The sequence below is a fragment of the Tyto alba genome, unplaced genomic scaffold (assembly GCF_018691265.1).
Source record: "Tyto alba isolate M040663 unplaced genomic scaffold, T.alba_DEE_v4.0 Super-Scaffold_44, whole genome shotgun sequence".
Classification (NCBI taxonomy): Eukaryota; Metazoa; Chordata; class Aves; order Strigiformes; family Tytonidae; genus Tyto; species Tyto alba.
Window position 1 is genome coordinate 11494480 of NW_024881320.1, and position 19663 is coordinate 11514142.

Consider the following 19663-nt stretch of genomic DNA (forward strand, 5'->3'; position numbering starts at 1 on the left):
GGTCATCTTTAACGTTCTCCAAAATTTAGCATGCACTATTACGTTGAAGCATGAGTAACAGTGAATTCTCCATTTGTTCCTTCTTCTAAAGGAGTACATTCATCAGTGTATGAACCAACACCTTCACAGCTTGTGTAACAGAACTTGCAGATACTGAAAAGCATCAGGCAACCTGAAGGCACTTCTGGGTAGTTTTTCTTTTTGCTTCTCCCTCCACCTCCTATTGATTTTTTCCATAGGAATTTTATGAATCAACACCAGCAACGACTCACACAACACAGATCATGCAATCACATCTACTGTTCAGACTCGTCCTTTTTATGGCAGAACATGCAATCCAAGGTCTCCATTTTCTGATGTTTTAACTAATGCATTATTGACATAGAAGCTGTTACAAGATGTCCTCAGTTCGCAGTTTAGCTATTTTTTCCATGAGGAAGTTTATCCTCTCTAACAGAGCAATGTTGCAATCCAAGAGTACCTGAAGGTAAACATCAAATAGTATCTTGAGTGCCCAGTAACATAGAGATGGAAATAAGCATGTGAGACTTCTACCCACTAAATAAGAGTTTCCTTCCTGACCCCTTGCTCCACTCCTCCCTGCACGAGTAGAAGGTTGTTCTAGTTTAAGCTAAACACCACATAAAAAAAACACTGACGCAAAAAAGATCACTGCTAAAAAAGCCCTGGAAAACAAGTTGCTAGGTGAGCCTCTTGAGAAAAAAGGTACTTCAGGAACTGGAAAAGTTGCCCAGCATGCAACAGGTCAAATGACTAAGAGCAGGAACACAACAGCTGACTTTCAGAGGTGAAACTAAGTAAGAAGATGTTTGTCCTCTGCCAAAGCACCTCCTTCCCCTCCAGTGAGAGTTGCTTCCACTATAACACACCTGCTCAAAGAGGAGGAACCCACTAAACCCACATGCTCTTATTTTATGAAGTCTGGTTTCCTATGATCATCCACAGGTGCACACTCCTCCCTGGGGCAAAGGTAAATGAAAGGAAAGATAACTGGTAAATGGGGAGATTTATTAACCCTTTTTTTCCAGCCCGGTTCTGGTTATATTCTTCTACCCACACAGGTAGCTTGTCGTGGTTGAACCCCATCTGGCAACTGAGCCCCACACAGCCATTCGCTCACTCCCCCCAGTGCAGTGGGGGAGAGAATCGGAACTGTAAAAGTGAGAAAACTTGTGGGCTGAGATAAGGACAGTTTAGTAGGTAAAGCAAAAGCCATACATGCAAGCAAAGCAAACAGTTCGTTCACCCCTTCCCATCGGCAGGCAGGTATTCTGCTATCTCCATGACACCAGAGCTCCATCACGCATAACGGTGACTAGGGAAAACAGATGCCATCACTCGGAATGTCCTCCCCTTCCTTCTTCTTCCCCCAGCTTTATATTCTGGACATGACATCATATGGTGTGGAATATCTCTTTGGGCAGCTGGGGTCAGCTGTCCCAGCTGTGTTCCCTCCCAGATTCTTGTGCACCCCCAGCCCCCCTTGTTGGTGGGGTGGGAAGCAGAAAAGGCCTTGACACTGTGAGCACTGTTCAGCAGTAGCTAAAACATCCCTATGTTATCAACACTGTTTCCAGCACAAATCCAAAACATAGTCCCATACTAGCTACTATGAAGAAAACTAACTCTATCCCAGGCAAACCCAGCACATAGCTGAAGCAGTGTTACTGGGACAGCGTTGCGGTGTGGCAGGTGATGAGGCTCCTTGGTGGTTGGAGGCATTGCTGATTGCTGTGCACAAGGAACAGCAATTTACCTTTGACAAAAAACACTGGGTTGTGTTCAAAGAGGAAAAGTATTGATAAAGCCTTTTGAGGTTGTACTTTTCTGACATGAAGGATTCATGCCATTTGTTGTGATTGTTATGATATGTTAATTGTTATGATCCCAATGGATTCTGATTCTTATAAAATGATTATAATCCTAATGATACTACAGATGTAGAAGAGAGAGAACTCTAAAGGAGATGATGATTATAGAGTGGTATAAGATACTCGAATGGATTAAGACAGGTATACCGATATGTAGATTTTATAGCTGAGGTTATAAGAAGCGTCAGCACAAAAAGCTATCTCCTGAGCTTTCCTAGAAAGGCTATTTCTATGTCTTGTATTACCTTGTTCAGCCAGATAAAGAGGATGTATGCATGAAAGAAGTAACACCTTACTAGTGGTATTCTGTTTTATAAGAGCACTTTCTTGATTTTGATAATAAAGGATGTTAACCCTTATTTCCTGTTTTCTGTTCAAATTACTTTCTATAACTCAGTATAACAAAGTGAGCATAATGACAGTAACAAGGACCGATTCATTAAACCTTATCTCATTTCAAGTCCTATCTGACAATAAATGCAAACCTTTCACTCCTCCCCCCTTCCAGAAAAGGGTGACTGTCCTCTGTTCAAGGTCTGTCTTTGTCTATCCCTTTTCCTTAATTTATTATTTTTCTGCTGCCTAGACTCAGTCTTTACTCATAAATTTTATGTCAAGCTCCACAGTTTCCAAAACCTACACCAATCTGTACCATTTATTTATCAGCTTTATGAAGCCCTTTCATATTTGCAAAGCCTTTCTGCCAGGCCACCAAAGGGACTGTGTTCTTGCAGCTAACAGACCCCTCTTTCCCTGCAGCAGCCAGCAATCAGCTCAGTAACACAGTCTCACACAGCTTCCCCTCAACCTCACCATCTTGGAATAAAAGAGGGAAGACGGCTACTGAAAGAAGAGAGGGTGGAAGAAAAGGGAATAACATGAGGGGAAGAAGGAAACCTAAATTGGTGGAAGGGAAAAACAGGAGGACAAAGAAGACTAAAGAGTAGGAAAGAGGGAAACTAAAGGAGAAAAAAAAACACATGATGCCTACTCTCAAGGCTAGAGGCTTTCTTCAGTTTAACCTGACTGCTGCAGCTGGACCTATCCTTCACATGCACGTTGAAGCTCTCAGATCACAGATAAGTTTGAACTTTCCTGGTGCTCTGCAGAACAGTTTATTTAATGTTATTGCCAGAGCAGATAATTATTTATTTTATAGACTGCAGAGCATCTAGATGGGGGGTAGGGGGTTGAAAAAAAACCAACCAACCAAACAAAAAACCTAGATTCCAAAATAATAAATGAACTTGAGATTTCAGTCACTGAACAGGTTTCCACAGACTTCAGCAGAACTTGGAAAAGACAGTTTCCAACAGAAAAAAAATTGTAGCTACCTGCTTAAATTCACCTGCTTTTGCTAAATCAAGACTCTACAGATAGATGAGTGTCTTAATTGCAGTGGAGCTGGTTTGAATAACTTTGCCTCTCCTGGAGTAGCCATGGACTGACTCCTGCTTGTTTTGGACAGCTGGATCAGGAAACGCAGCCCAAGACTGAGACCTTTTGTTGGATTAGAGAGAAGAGTCCTGGTCCTGGATAGCCCACCTTTGTCGTGTTAGAAAGGCTTCAGCACAAACAAAAGAGCTATATGGGGACTGAGTGGATTTTCAGTGAGGGATGTTGTACCTCTTCCACTAGAGAGGTAACCAGACCTGTTGGATTCAGCTATAGTAATAATCAGCAGGAGGTGGAGATACCACAGCAGAAGAAACAGCCAAGAGCAGGAGCAGGTCTTTGTTTTCCATGCACATGTAGGAGCGGGCCATTGTTTTTGTTCAGGTAATGAGCACACTCTCCTGAGTGCTGTTCTGGTCCTTCATGTGTCTAAATATTAATTTTCCTGGGCTGAATCTGTTCCTTCTCACAGAAATGCAGTTGCCCTTGACAGTTCCTTGCAACAGAAATTTATTTACAAAGAATTAAATGTGGTCTGCTTGGTTTATTTAAGGACATTTCTTTCTGCTTCACAGGCCAGTTTCCGCATAAACGACTAATCCCTTGACATTTGCTTTGCTGAGTGCTCTCCCTGTTGTGCATTGGGAGCTTTGCTCTCTTCCACAGCACTGCCCTTCCACTCTGCTTCTGGAAGACACCCCCAGCATCATCCCACAGTCCCTGCAGCTTTTCTGGCTCTGCACCTGCCTCCTGGCCTTCCCCTTTACTGCTAGGTAACAAACCTGTCAGTGCTTGACCTCCCATCCCAACAGGGTCTGCATTTTCCAGGTTACCGCTCAGAAGCACAGAATGATGTAGAAAGAAGAGGTATGCAAGATCTATGGATTTTAGCCCACTACTTAGACCTAGATTTCTCTGAAGAGGACTACTTGCTATCAGGACACTGAGTTAAGTAAGATTTTCTCAACTTTAGGACCCCATGAAATCTGCCTTTCAGTGTTTGCATAGCTCTGACCTCTCTAGTAGTTTTGAAAGTCTTTCTTCTGTCAGATTGTTAAAGCAGCACTTCTCTTACCAGCACGCCATGTCACTCACACTACATGCAAAACCAGGGTTAAATTGTGACTCAGCCTTATAACCCTACATACCAACCTTTCCATAGACCTTTTCAACCCAATAAGGAGCAAAGACCAACATCAAGTTGGTTGGTAGATAGGGCACCTTCAAAGGGTTGGATGGACCATGCAGAGGTAAAATATCTTGCGCAGTAACCTGATCCCAGGTCACTAGACTCCCAGCTCCTTTCTCTAATCTCAGCCTCTGTCAAAAAAAACAATTCCTCTTGAAACCATCCATTCATGTACCACTGACCCTATCAAGCTACCATGTTAAGTAGCTCCCCTAAAGGGTGAATCAGTGGCTATTAAGATTGCCTGGACAGACACTCTGCTGCCTGTGACCTGGTCTTTGTTAACTGAGGGAATCCAAAGTCAACACAGTAGATCAAGACCAGGCAATCCCTATAAAAGAGAAACACTTGCTCTTCAAACCTGAGCCTGAAGGCTTGTGAAACAACAGTACACTTAAATAAAGTATGATTAATGAGCTGGAAAGGTACATAATAAAAGGAAAGAAGCAACTTCTCTACTTCACACCCCAATCCAATCAGAGTATGGAGAGAAGATAAAATCATGCTGTTTACTCACTACTTTAAAAGCTCTGTTCTCCCTGGATACAGTTCGCCTTCAGCTGCTGACACCAAAAGAAGGATCTTCTGCCTTGTTCTCTTGCCCCTTGTTCCACAAGGGTTCCCAGAAGCAGGGATTTCAAAAGCAAGACCAGTCACACATCTCTGAGTGGCAGCAAGACTTTATGTACAGGAGTGATCAGAAGAGGAGGGTGATGTAATGAAGTCTTATCTATGAGCATGCCACCCTTCCCCCGCCCTGTCCCTGAAGAATTGCTGGCTCAGAGGGCAAGCTGAGAACAGAGTGGTCAGACACTTTCCGTGCCATACTTTCTCACGGTAAAGGGAACAGCGTAGAGGGTGGAGAGCAAGGAAAGATCAGACTTGAATGGAGACAATACTTTGATGTTGCATAGTCCCAGGAGTGAATCCGTTCTTTCCTTTTCTTCATGCACCAAACAATACTCTGCCAGTTGCTGGTTTTGCCCGTGGCACATGCCCTACCAGCAAGGACATCCTCTGCATTAGAGCACTGCTGCCCCCATACCCACCCTGTTAGGGAAAAATCCCATTCCTGCACTCCTCGAAGTTAGCTGATTCTGGAGCACTGCCCAGCTCCACGGCCATAGGGGCTGGGAGCTCTGTGGAGGAGAAGGAACGTGCATCCCATAAAAGGTGGTGCCTTGGAGACTGACCTGGGAAGCTCTTGAGAGGCACATCCTGCCCTTCTCCATCAGAGGAAGTCTTGTAGCCTGTGAATGGAGAGGAAATCTCTCAAGGATGTACCATTGCTCTCCAAAGGGAAAATAATTCATTCTCAACTTCCTTCAGTACAGTTTGTTGATCTTTCACTGAAGGGTTTGTTTGACCATGAAAATCATGTCATGCATTATGACAAGTTTTGACAGATCCAGAGCTTATAAATTATTGATCAAGTCTCTCTGGAATAGCTGTGTAAATGAGATACCAAGTCTAACAAAAGACATGTGTGTCTTCACAGCTGAGGCAACTAGAAAAGGCAGGAGGCAACCAAAGCTTTCACAAAGAAGAACTCAGAGTTACTGTCACCCACCAGCAATGGCACCAAGATCTGCAGGATCATGCAACAGCAGCCAAATAAATTCCACTAACTCATAGCATCAAAATCCCGCACCAACAGGAACCTCCATGGCTAGTTCTTAGATTTGGGTGGGGAAGGGAGATGTGGGAATGACTCTTGCAAGCAGAGCTGCTTGTGCAATGCATAGTGAACTGGACTGGAGAACAATCTTACTTTTTTCCCCTTCCCAGGTTATTTTTCAGCCAGAGATCTCCCCTATCCCCTTCAAGCAACAATGTGCCAGCCTACCTAAGGGAGTTATTTAAAACACTGTAAGGAGTGTTCCCGTACAACAAATCATGGTCCAGATCTCATTTACCTTAAGGAATGGGCCTGCTTTGATAGTGTCAAGGGACCCAAAAGCAGATACATATCTGAATTAGAACCCCTTCTAACTGCTAGGAAAGCTGCATAAGAGGTTTTTTTTTTCAGATCTAGACAAACTAGCTTTCTCTTACATATGTAAAATTTGCTCACTATATTTGCACTCCCCTGCAAATTACATAAACATGATCTCAGTAAACTACTGCATCTTGTTCTGTTGCTTTGGAGGGGGCCTGGCTTTGGAGCTGTTGGGCTCAAAACAGAAACAATTAACATTAAATTGTTCTGATATCCTTATCCAAAGAAGAAATCTGCATCCCTGGCAGGCATTTTTCAGTACAGCCACAACTGCAGCAGACCCTGTCCATGCCAAGGAAAGCTCCCCATTTGCTCAAGGTGCAGCATGTCTTTTACTGGATAGTTTGGAGACAGCCTACATACCCTAGGTGGGGGGCAGAGAAAACTCTAACCAAATTGTAAACACAAAGAGGAAGAACGGAGTCATGATAGGTCCCTTCCCCTATTTCTTCACTGATACTCATGGTAAGAGAGGGAGACACACAGGGGGAGTTTGTGTAAAGCTGCTTACCAAATAACAGCCTCCAATACTTGCTATACCAACAGCAAGATCCCCAAACTCCACAACCTGCCCAGATTACCAAATTCTTATCATCATCACCAACAAGATTTTTACTGATTGACAGCATTGTTAAGCTACTAACAGGGCCAAGGAGCCTTACAGGCCAACATGAGAAAAGAATTCATATCCTCATTTAGAGACAGGCCAACAGAAACAATCTTGCCCAAGGCTTCAGAGCAGGTCAGTGCCTGGGCTGGAATATGGCATCTTCCCTCAAGATTCCTTTAAGCATGTTACTAGACATCACCGCTCTTCGCTGTCGTGTGTCCGATATATACAGAAAATCCAGACACAGCTGGAAGTGACAAGTGCAGAGGCTGACAGTGATCTAACTGCACAGGGCCTTGAGCTCCGTGGGCTGTTGTTTTTGCTGTTTCTCATGGCTTTGGTTTCTCCACCACTGTAAACAGGAAATGAATAAAACATGAAGGTAGCTTCATCTCCTCGTGAAAAATGACAGCAGATTAGATTGCAGCAGAAGGGTCTGGAAGAAGTTCAAAGTGTTTGACACTTAATGGAAAACTTGCAGATTACTATAGAAAGTTGTTGGGTCACTAATTGCTGTTAAAGTCTAACTAAAGCAAGAGGGCCCTAAAACCAGAGGAACAAGGACTTTTCCCAGGAAGACCCAAGGTCCACTATACAGATCTCCACAAATTTTTTTTCCAATCTGCCTAAGAATCAGTGGGACTCAGAGACGTGAGGCTCAGAAGTTATTCCTGGACATGAATGAACACTGACCTGAAGTTCAGCCCCACAGAGATCTGTGAGTGCAGCCTGCCCAAACTTCACCTCAGGAGAGCTGCGCTTCTCAGGAAGCCTCACAACTTCTTGTCCCTTTTTCAGTAGTTTCTGCCGCAGGATCAGCTCTGCTGCTATCAGAGCAACAAATGAAACCTCTCAGCATAAAATTCAGCACATCCTGGTAAGCCAGAATCAGTCCTGAGTTATCTTATTATGGCAAGTTTTCAATTGGACCACATAACAGCTCCTGCCCCGTAGGAGAGTCAGGGTTGCAACCTCTGAGAGAGGGATGGGGCAAAGCAGCAGAGGCAAGCAGCAATGCAGCCATCCCCAGATCTGCGATCCCCACTTGCCAGCCTGTACCCCAAGGCCTGTTGGTGCCTGTCTCCACCACTGCACACTGCAGGGCCACTCAGCTGGCATGGTGATGGGAATCAACCCATCTCTGAGGGTGCTGCAGGAGCAAAGAGCCACTGACAGCTGCTCAGGTGCTGCATGGGAAGCATTTTCACTGAGTCCCTGAGAAGGCTTTATCTAAAGTGCTAATTTGCACCGAGCATGCAGGAACTATGTACTTTCTGGCTACACCTCTACCAGTCTCCAGAGGGAAACCCATCTCTGGGATGAACACCCAGAAACAAGAGTTTCATGGGCCGCAGAGCTCTGATTTACACCAGGACTCTTTTCCCTGCTGTGAGCAGTTGAGGAGGGCACTCTGCAGCAGTACAGATAATTCGTATAGCACTACACAGGAAGGTCACGTACCATGACAGACAGCTCATGCTGTAAGTGAGAATCTGGACTTATGTCTGTTTTATTCCAATGGCTCTCAGTACCTCACACTCTCTGTTTGCTCCCCAGAATGACAGCCTTGGGAAATAAATGGATTTTCCTTTCTAAATATGTCACTCCCTGCAACTCCAAGTACTCCCCTACTCCTTCAGCCTCACAGTTAGTACAGTTAAGACTTGGGTAATACAGTTCATCTCTGCATGGCCATTTGCAACCCAACGGTTTTGACCTTAAGAAAATGCATGGTACAGATTTAATGTTGGTGAAAACATCCTTGAGCCATAGCCCAAATGTGGGAGGGACACTATTGTACAATGGGGCAGGCTCCTGCCACAGCTCATGCTTCAGCAAAGCAGTCAAGTATGTTCATTTTCCACCAGCCAAAGAGTATACACTGAAATCACTGGATGATTCTGTGCTTTCCTGGGATGGTGGTCACAACATTCATATGAAAGAAGACCACAGAGACAAGAGTCTGTCTTGAATGGCCTCTGCATCTGAGTACAGAAAATGGCAGGTTTGATGCTCGCAGCATCTCCTCCTCTGGGCAGAGCATAACATAGGACTGGGGAAGGGATAAGTGCTCAAACACCAATAGGTCTCCTGACCTGAGAGAGGCAACCTGCTATCAGAGCAAGACTCAAGTATACGTCCCAAAGCCCCTGATGGGAGAAAAGAGTCGCAGTCTGGTTTATCTGCCTCCCTGCCCATCCTTCTTTATGCTTGTTTATTTTGGTGCTGCAAAGGGTATCAGAGATGGCCATTGCTTTTGAGATATCAGAATCACAAGCCTCTGCCTCAAAGCACTTGCAGCCTATCTTGGAAATAGTGAATGGGCCAGCTGGGCTGGAGGCAGAGAGGCAGCACCTGTACCAGCACAGCTCCTGGGAAGACCCGCTTGCCATGGATTTGGGATGAACACGCATGCCACAGAGGCTGGACACACAGCAACCAAGCCTGCACACAAGCTCAGCCCCATCAGCTCTCCCCATCCATCCCACACAGATGGGCTTCTCTGCATGTGTTCCACAGCCTCTCTGTGTTGGGATGGGGCAGATGCTGGACATTTTCCCATTTGCTGAGCCCACACCTGCTGCCACTTCTACTGCCAGTGGAAATCACCAATCCCTTTACCATGTTTCAATCTGATCTCTGGGGAAGGCTTTGTTTTCCCAATGTGCCAGGGCTGCGATTAGCTGGCAGAACAGGCAGCAGGCCAATCACAACTGCACAGCACAGCACAAATGGATATGATTGAGCAAGCTGATTTTAACCCCCCCTTATCAACCTGGGACCCCTGATCACTGCTCACAGGCAGACAGAAATAGCAACAGATGGCAAATCACTGGCATTTCTCTCTGCACTCTCAAAGATCAGGGTGTCTCCCATAGGTCAAGAGGAGGGGTACTACAAACATAGGTACCCCCTAAATTACAAGACCTGCAGCAGCCAGTGCCATCAGGCACAAATGGACATTTTCAGGGGGGCAAGATGCCTCCCCAGGGAAAGTCCCTCACCTTCCCTTGCAGGTGGAGGAAAAGGGTCTTCCCGCAGGATGGGGCGATATTCCCACTCTCCTTCCTCCCCTAGATGTCAGGTGCACATCCCTGACTCCAGCCCTCTGATGTCTGGGGAGATGGTGTAGCCATTTCTAGATAGTCGTTGTGCCTCCGTTTCCCTCCTTGTCCCCTGCACAGTTGCCTTGTAGCACTGGGGAAGTGGGATGATTTGTTGGTGAGATCAGCTCTGGTATCTACTGGGGTTTTGGGGGAAACAGACCTTGGGGACTCAGTGGGGCTGCTTCCCCATGAGAGTTCCCATGGCCAGAAATCAACTGTGAACTCCAGCAGGGCAGGCCAGGCCTGTGCAGAGACAGGAGACTATATAAAAGGGATTTTTTTAAAAAATTGTTCTTTTTTTAAGAGAGCAGGAAGGAGCAGGGAAGAGAGGCCAGGTCCAGGGCTTGGTCAGGCTGTTCAGATCTGAGGCTACCAGAAATGCTGGCTGCTCTTGAAAGGGCTTCCTGCCTCCCCCCACGCCACCCTGGCTGCCTCACTGGCCTCTGCCACAGAGATCCCACCAGCCTCGAGCTAATTTGGGCTGGTGGGGGAGAGCACAGAAACACAATGGTGACAGGAATGAAAAGCAATGGGGAGGACGACACCCAGGAGACTCATCCTTACCAAGGAACAGCATTATATCAAAGGGGAGCTGCAAAGACCGGGAAGAGCCTTTTGTAAAACCCACAACTGAGCCATATCCTACAGTTTTTACATGTTGGTCCCCCAGGAACCCCATCGTGAAGACTACCCCAAAGGGGGACCCCTGTGTGAGGTCAGACCGCATGCCAGATGCTCTGCATGTGCAGCAGTAGTGCACCCACTGCACAGTCGCTGTTTGCCCTGTGTGTATGCTTTTTAATTACAGTTTTTGTTTGCAAAGCATCTCTTCTAGAAAAGACAAATTGCATTACTCTCGGCTTATTAAAATCACACTCAGAGTTTCTCAACTGCTAATTACACCCAGGCAGCAGTGTCACTGTAATTAAAGCTGGGACGCACGTTTGGGGAGCCAGGAGCCCAGCTGTTGTACAACCCCTTCCCTGCACTGATCTAACGAGATGGGCTGGCCAGAGCCAGGCCCAGCCACCGCGATGAGCTCAGCCCTGCCCAGGCTTCGACCCCCATGATACCCAGGCACAGCCACTGCTGTGCCACAGTGGAAGATGATGCACATAAGGCCAAGCACTTCCTCAGTACAGGGGAGCAAGTCCCCAGCACCAAATCTCCCCAGGTTACAGCTGGGCACCCGTGCTGACTCTGCTGCACGGGCAGCAGCTGGGAAAGGGGAAACACATAGCCTTGGGGTCACAGTGCTGAGACTTGGAGAGTGAAAAGGGGTTTAACTCCTGTTTCTGCAGCTAAATGATTGCAATAAATCACATTGCCTGTCTGATCCTCCATTTCCTTGCATGCAAAACAGAGATTTTGGGCTTCCCTGTTAATTAAGGGCCTCTGGAGACAAACTGCAGAGAGGACTCTTGCTGGCACCCATCTCACACAAACATTTTAAAGCCTGTGCTGACTCTGGCACACCAACAGACTTGGGGGTGAATTACATAGGGGAAGGTATGAAGCTATGAGGTCCTAGAGACTGTGAGTCCCAAAGAACTGAGAGACAGCAATAAAGGAGTTTACAAACCTGTGAGAAGCCGGGAGCTCACTGGAGAACCAACCCTGCCTCTCCACCGCTCAGTCTCAGGAGAACAACTGCAGGTGTGCAAACAGCCGTGCAGGCAGCACAGCAAAACCTGCCCTGAGCTCAGGTGCCTCAAAAACAGAGCTCCCAGAGCACAGCCTTGGCTAGCTAAGCTTCAGGCAAGTGGGGGCTTGACACCAGCACTGGCCTCCTGCTGCAGACGGGATGCTTTGGAGAATACCACCTCCAGGAAGACAGAGTGGTAATTAGGGAAAGCAGATAAACACTGCATCTGTTTCAAGATGAGTTTCCTTCCCACTGAAATCCTCACAGTTTCAGTACTCAGCAGGATGCAAACACATCCTTAGATGACTTCCTGAAGCCCCAGTTTCAAAGATCAGTCCTTTCAAAAGCAATAACATGCCAAGATCAATAGCAGCCCCAGGAGAGCTCTGAGCATGCCAGCTCCAAAACCACTGAGCTATCACTACAGCCACTTACCTATCAGATGCTAAGGGGCAATTCTACCTCTTCACATTTGAAAAGGCTACTGAGACTTCCTAAGCAATCAGGCTTACTTAAGTACCAAGGGAAAAAAAATAAATTAGTAGGAAAATTTACATTTCAGAAGCAGCATGATGTGCCTGTGCAATATATCCTGGAGGGGCAAACCTGCAGAGCTTCATGGGGAGCAAAGCAACAGATACAGTTCACATGCAAAGAGAGGCTGAGCTCAGAGACTCCTGGATGTGATCCCGAGAACAAGAATACGTTCATCTGCTCCTTGAACAATTTTACTACTAACTTCCTGAAGTTGCTAATAAGAAGTTCCAGGAAGCAGGGATCAATAATATTTTTTAACCCAATACAAATTACAAGCAAAGAACAAATGATCAAAACTTCACATGAAAAAAGCTGAGTGGGGTGCCCTATGGATGCTGGAGGCAGCATGTTTGATATATTCACTTGTGGCCCAGTAATGAAATGGCAGAATATAACATATGGAGGTAGCGAAGGATATCAGGAAAACTTCAAAGAGCTTGGGGAAAACTTGAAAACATCTGTGAAACAGGGCAAATAAGAGCAGATGACATTCAATATATAAAAATATGAAATGCCTATCTGTGATAAACCAACATGAAGGATAGACATATACTGATGGGTTTGAGTTAGTGGTTCTTTTCACCGCCATTAAATATTTTATACAGATTTGTGAAAAAAATGCAGCAAGAAGGAAGCAGGCATTTGTTAGCTCCTGATTCATCCCCTCTTATTTAGAGCTTATAAATGAAACTGGGTCTGTAAAGAGAAAAAATATTGCTTTGAAAAGGATAAAGAGGACAGAGGCAGAGTTAATCAAAGCTGGCAAATCAAGCTACAGCTATAGAAGCTTTTTGAAAAAATAATAACAGTACAAGGAACTTACCTAAGAAACGGTGTAACACAAAGATTATGCCCAACAACTCATGCTTATATTAAAACAAAGTGTTTTACAGTCTAGGGCATTCACTTAAGTAAAGCTAACTGCAGCTCCCCTTGGAATAGCACTGAAATCTATCCAAGTCGGAGAATTCCAGTTCTGACAGAAGTCGGTATTTTTGTCCCTGAAAACACGTGTGCAGCGTCAGAGCATGCCACGGGAATGCAATGCCTGAAAAGCAAAGGCAGGATTCCCGAGACCTTCAAGCCCTCCTCTCTCTACCTGAGCCTCTGGCAGCATAATATCACCCAGCCTCATCTCACCTCCAGCCTCCGAACAGAGTCACTCTCCCCGCTCCATCCGCCCCACAGACACACCTGCGCGCTGCGATCCTACCTGGAGCTAAGTGGGATTTTCCATGCAGGCGGTGCGGCATCTCAGGGGTCCTCCCAGCACATCCCTGCCTGGCCCAGGGCTTGGCGCCTGGCCCAGGGAGAGGAGAGCCTCTTCTCCAGAGCAGCCGGGCTGTTCCCCTGTGGGTGAGAGGCTGGGTCAGTCCCAGTTCTTGTACTGGGCACTAGATGGCACAGATGGGAGGAAATTCAAAGGTGGCCAGCCTGCGATCTGTGGCATTTCGGACAAGGGGGTCTACCAGTTGTCCGAAGGAGGTGGCTGCCATGGGGGATGTGCTGCCAGCAGCAGCATCCCACGGGGCTATCCCCTCCATGGGGTGCCCCCCTTGCCATTGCCCTGCTGCATCCCCTCAGCATCCCGCCCTGTCCTGCCCAGCCAAAGGGTCGCCTGTACTGCACCAAAGCCGGGTGGCTCTGCAAGGACCGTGGCCTGCAACCATGCCCCTGCCTCCTGGACATGACCTGCTATTCCTCACCAAGCACAGGCTTACTACCTCGGGCACGCAAACACCTTGTTCACAAAATAGCCCTATATTTGGCTCAAACTGCATCAGAAAGAGGGGGGAAATCTTCCCTGGGACCGACTGCTGCATTTCGCTGTGAGGCTGCACCTTGGGCATCAGCCTGCAGGATAATAAATACCACCCGACACCAGGGAGCGTAGGGAGAGATGCCAAGGACCGGGTACCCTATCAGCGGTCCCCCTGGGTTCAGAGTAGGACTGGGGAATGGCACCACAGCATCTTTCCTTTGCCCTGTGGGATGATGGTGCAAAGGGGGGAGGCTCTTAGGTCACTGCTCTTAGGAGCATCTTTCACAAGGTAAGCTCTTCTAAAGCAGCTCACTTTTCCCTCTGGCTTTCTTCCTTTTCAGCTGCTGCCTGCAATTCCTGAGGCAGGACCTGTGCCCTGGAGCCTTCCCAACCGCATCTTCCTCAATTTCTTTAAGGCGTGGATGAAATTCCTTACAAGTGAACTGTGTGGACTGACGCGATGAGGCAAACATGGGCTAAGCCACGCAAAACTGCTGTGGTAAGCACAGAAAAGGCCAAAGCATTTTTTTACAGTGAGAAAAAAAGTAGGAGAAGGTAGAAGATTGCACGTTGGCCTCTGCTGTTTTGACATTAGAAATTCACTTTACTTCAAAAGTTAACACAGTTAATTCATCTGGTGAAGATCACAGGCTCTGACAGCCCGTCTGGAAAGGCTCCATCTGTAGCACTGCATGAGGGACAGTGTGTGTGGGATGGCACTGAGGCGAGCAGCAAGCTTTGTGCACAAGGCAGAAGTGGCACACATGGGTGTTATCCAAACCAAACCTGAATCTGGCAAAACCTAAAAGAGCTTTTGTGCTGAGCAGCTCAGTGGTGCCAGGTATTAATGACACACACAAGACTCCTAGGAAAAGCCTGTTTGCTGAGGGAAGCAGCACTGGGCAGGCCTCGCTGGAGCCTCCTGGAAAAGATCAAGGCTGGCAGCACTACCCTTTCCTGTCTGTCTGCTCATGGCACTGCCCTGCAGATTGAATTGGGTCTAGGGATCACCTAAGTTCAAACCCCACAGGGTGAATCCCTCAGGGTGTCTTACGTGAGAGAGAAAACATAAATCAGATGTCAGCAGTGTGAGATCCAAATTAACCAATGGTGTAAACAGGGCAGTAGGTCAGTTTGGCTCAGTGGCTCTTTTCTTTCAGAGTCCGGAGTGGGTGACACTGGTGACCAGGGCACTAGTTGGAGGGAGACTCATGCTAGCTCCAGGGGGTAGCTCCAGTCCAGTGCCCAGATGCAGGCTGAGCAGTACAGAACAGCCAGAGACACCCCTTCAACATTGGGCTCTCACCAACACGCTGAGAGATCTGCTTCTGATCACTCACCTAAGTCTAAATGCTAGGTCACTGACATGTAACAACCTGGCTCTGAAAGGTTCCTGGGCAGAGAAGGAAATGCTTCAGAGAAGGCTTTTATGCTCCAATTCCCACTTCAAACCCTGCTCCTTGTACTCTTCTACTACTCTTTAAGTACTTGAGGTTTTTCAGCGGAGAGATGTCTTTTTATCTTTGAATATAGATGGAGAAAAACTAGTCAAGCTGGAAAGAAATAAAAACAGCTGGTCACTTTTCCAGGCCTGCCATGAACTGTAAACAAGTTTCTAAAAGGTTTTTTAAAAGTGCTGAGGTCTTTGGAGAACATGGAAGTCTTAGTCAGTGGTGTCATCCTCCTCATCAGGAGGACATCTTATGTGTCATCCTGATGGCTGAACTTGCTTCACTCTGCTAGAGTCAGTTGTAGAGAGAGCACTGAGCTTCCCCTGCAGACATCACTCAAACCAGCCACCAGCATTTTCACACACTGTGCCTGCTCAGATCAGACCTCCACAGTCTGGCTGTCTGGCCTCCAGCACCTGGTCCACACAGTCCCCTGGAGGCCTGTGGTTGCTCTTGGTGGTTTAGCAGTGCTGCTAAGATGCTTAGAGCCAATATAATCTGCACACTTAGCGATTTTAAACTCCAAAAGAAGCTTAGCAGCACCACTCTCTGCCTTCAGCCTCTTCTGTACGGGCTTAAGAGGGTTTAATTCTTTTATGAAACTGTAACTTCAGCCTTAAACTGTGGAGTTCCTTCTAAGCCAGTTTTTTTAAAAGCCCTTTAGAAATACTTTTATGAGACACACACAAAAAAAGTATCCCCCATAGGGACATATAAGATCAGATGTTTCTGCCTCTTAAAGACTGAAAATATGAGAGCCCCATGGCAAGGCACATTTTAAGTCCTTGTAGGGCTTTCCCCCACTGTTTCTCCTGTTTTAGGATCAGCTTCTCAAATGGCCTAATGCACGGTAATTCCTGGAGAGGTCCCAGTGCCTTCCCCTACACCTCCCAACAGCCTTGTGAAAGCATCAGCAGGCAAGCAGCCATGCTTGTGCCCCAAAGGCAGGTGGCTGAACAGCAAAGCAGCCCCCTGGGACCACAGACTGTCCCTGGAGGTGCCACTTCCCGGCATTTGCTTCATTAACTGCATTTGCTCTGCTTTTTTTTTTTTTTAACTTTACTGCCCCCCTTTACAGGCTGATCAAAAGCATGAGGTATTACAAAGGGGACCTTGGACTGTTGCCTTGAAAGGCCTCCTGCAGGTCCCGGGGACTCTCCCTTCCCTTTCTGTAGGGCTTCTCATGGGTCTGCCAGGGGAAAGCAGAGAGCTGGGGAGTGCAGGAAAGATGCCTGGAAAGCATGTGCAGGACCAGACAGCAATGGAGAAGTGGAGAAGGTGGAGGGAAAGAGCAGGGAAGTGTGAGCCTCGGATAGAACGTGAGGAGTCAGGGCTTCCCACCGCCTCCCTCTGAAGGCACACAGAGCTGGAAGAGATATCCCATGCTGGAGGTGTGTGATACACTTCCTGAGTGGGATGGGACAAGACAGGAAGGGTAAGGCCTTTGTGCAGAGCCTGGCTAGCCCCAATGCTTCCAGAGCTGACAGAGATGTCTCTGGTGTGCTTTCAGAGCTGAGCACTTTGCCTTTCTGCCAGGCACTACAGCTGCTGCAGCAGTTCAGCACAAGACTGTGTGTCCAAACCTCACAGTATGCAGCTTTACAGTCTGGCTTAATTTAATCAAGATAAAATTCAACTAAATGAAACGGGTGCAGCATGCTCCCAGAATGAAGGTAACAGAAACCTTCCATGTACCCCAGATACCTAATTAATTCATCATGAAAGTAGTGAAAGCTCAGAATTCTCCTGTGCTAAGAGGTCAATTTAATGCCACGCGTCACTGGAGCGGAATGGTGACCTTCCCTGTGCTTGCAGCAATGTTGTCCAATTGAACTGTGACCACAAGATCACAAGTTGTCAAGATTCCCTATGCAGTCAATATACAGGCCAACAAATCTGTTTTTATGGGCCCTGCTAGAACTTGATTCATTTACCCAATAATGAGCAGACCAGTGTCCATAATTACTTAGCAGAACTCCGTCATTTTTAAAACCCATCACTGCACAGATGCATGCCTCAGTCCCAAAACACCACCAAGGGGCCTCATGGGTTGCAAAGAGAGCCACAGCTGCAAGAAGCAAAAGGCTTGAGACCTAATTAATATTACATGGAATATTGCTACCATTTCTCCATCAAGTGCAGAGTCTCAGCAGTGCCTGTCTGCACGCAGTTGCTGCTGCCAGCACTGATGCTGCAGGAACTCCGCAAGACCACAGCCCAACCGATGCTGTATTCATCTTTTGTCTCCCACCTCCATGTACTCTGCACAACCACTAAGAGGATTTCTTCCCCGAAACTGCACTGTCATGGACAGGTCAGCCTTCTCCAGGTCTGTGCTTCTTTGTTTAGTGAAGAATTTACAGGCGTTTGGGCTATGAAGCTCCTCACATATATTTCCCCTTGAACAGGTCATGGCCAAACAGCAAGCGCATTTGCCCCCATATATAACAGAATTAAACCTGGAGCCTGGACTAGCTCTTTGCACATATCTCTCCAGGGCTACAGCTCCCTTCCCTGCAGGAGTCTTGGCTTTGAGGGATCTGCCAACAAGCTCAGAGCCATGAGAAATAACAATTTGGGAGCTCAGACAAGCTGGTTTGCAGGCAAACAAAAGCTGAAGCTGTGAAAGTGTGAGGCAGTCAATGCAGTGCCTGGCAGCACAGCCTCACCACCTCCTTAATCCTCTTTCCCTTCTTAAGCGCTAAATTAATCAATTACATTTCCAGCCCAGCAACAACAGTCAAAAATGTAACCTTCATCATATACAAGGCAAACATAATTAGGATTGTCATTCAAATCGAGCTTGACCAGCATACAAATCAGAACAGCCTCAGTGAGCGTGTGGGTGCATGAGTGTGTGTCTGCGCGTGTGTGCCTGGTTCCTCCCAGGCAGGGGCAATTGGAATTGCAGTCACACTGTGAGCACCATGGGGTATTTCAAGGAAAAGGGCAGTGGCACGAGCTCTGGTTGCAGCAATCCAGCTCTGCAGCGTCTGCAGGGCGTGCTACGGTGCTGACCACTGCCCAAACAGGGCAAAGGCACGTTACACAGTGCAAACTCAAGGCAACCCTCCAGTTGTGTCAGGGAGGAAGCCACAACCTTCCCAGCCACAACAGGTGAGCCTGATCTCCCAGCCTAGTGCTGCATACGCCTCAGACCCTATAGGGATGAGACAATATAAAAATGAGAGGCCTTGGCAACCTCTGACCACAGTTGCCAGTGTCAATTCATAAGGGGTGAGCAATTACTATCCCCTCTCCAGTCTACTGCCAGGCAAAAGTCATGGGGGACGAAGTATGTTGTGCAATGGCAAGAGCAAGCCAGTAGTGTTCAATGAAAGCAAAAGCCCAAGCCTCAAAACCAATCAATAAAGCAAAGTGAGTGCTAGGAGACAAACAGAGCAAAACCGCAAACCTTACTGTGCTATCAGGTAGCTCCTGGGCACATCTGCATGCCCATGGCTGTTGTGCCAGCTCGCTAGCTGCTACAGCAGGACTAGAGGAGGGGCAGGGATCTAGTTAAGTATGATCTAAGGTCTGAAATGGCTTCTGTACTAGACCAAGACTCTTCAGCCTGGGAAACAGAAACCTGAGAGGTGACATTCGAGAGTGGCTTAGAGAAAATGAATAGGGAATGACTGACAGCTGCCTCTTCCAGTATTTAAGCTACAAAGCATCAAATGAAAACTGTAAGTGACAGATTCAGAACAAAGTAATTATTTCTTCAAACAACACACAGTTGAACAGTGGAACTCACTGCCATAAGATTCTGTGGATGACCAACATTTCCTCAGGCTCAAAAAAGGTTTAGGAAAAGCCCATAAAGGACTATTAAACACAGAGATCCCCAGCTCAGAAAATTCCCTAACTACAGATGGCTGATGGTGAGGAGCGTATTCAGGAACACACCAACCCGCATCCCCCTGTTCTCTTGCTCCTCGCTAGGCATCCCCTATTAACTACTGGTAATTCAGGATCCCAAGGGAAAGATACCTGCAGTCTACAGTTGCTCTTCTGTTCCCGGTGCTGACCTGAGCTCTCCTTACTTGCCCTAGAGGCCAGGAGCTGGGAACGTT

At 47.1% G+C, this 19663-nt stretch overlaps 1 protein-coding gene across 3 annotated transcripts in view; it reads right to left on the reverse strand.

Annotated features, from left to right (window-relative positions):
- GGT1 (gamma-glutamyltransferase 1) overlaps positions 1-19663 on the reverse strand; it is a 63088-nt gene that overhangs the window by 21994 nt on the left and 21431 nt on the right. Inside the window, exon 3 of one of the 3 annotated variants that reach the window (XM_033001426.2) lies at positions 13515-13724. In XM_033001426.2, coding sequence (XP_032857317.1) covers positions 13515-13627 — 113 coding nt within the window. In that variant the 5' untranslated portion in view covers positions 13628-13724. Of the gene's footprint in view, positions 1-4993; positions 5095-13197; positions 13302-13514; positions 13725-19663 lie in introns of those variants that run through there. The other 2 variants (XM_033001428.2, XM_033001427.2) reach the window with 2 other exon arrangements.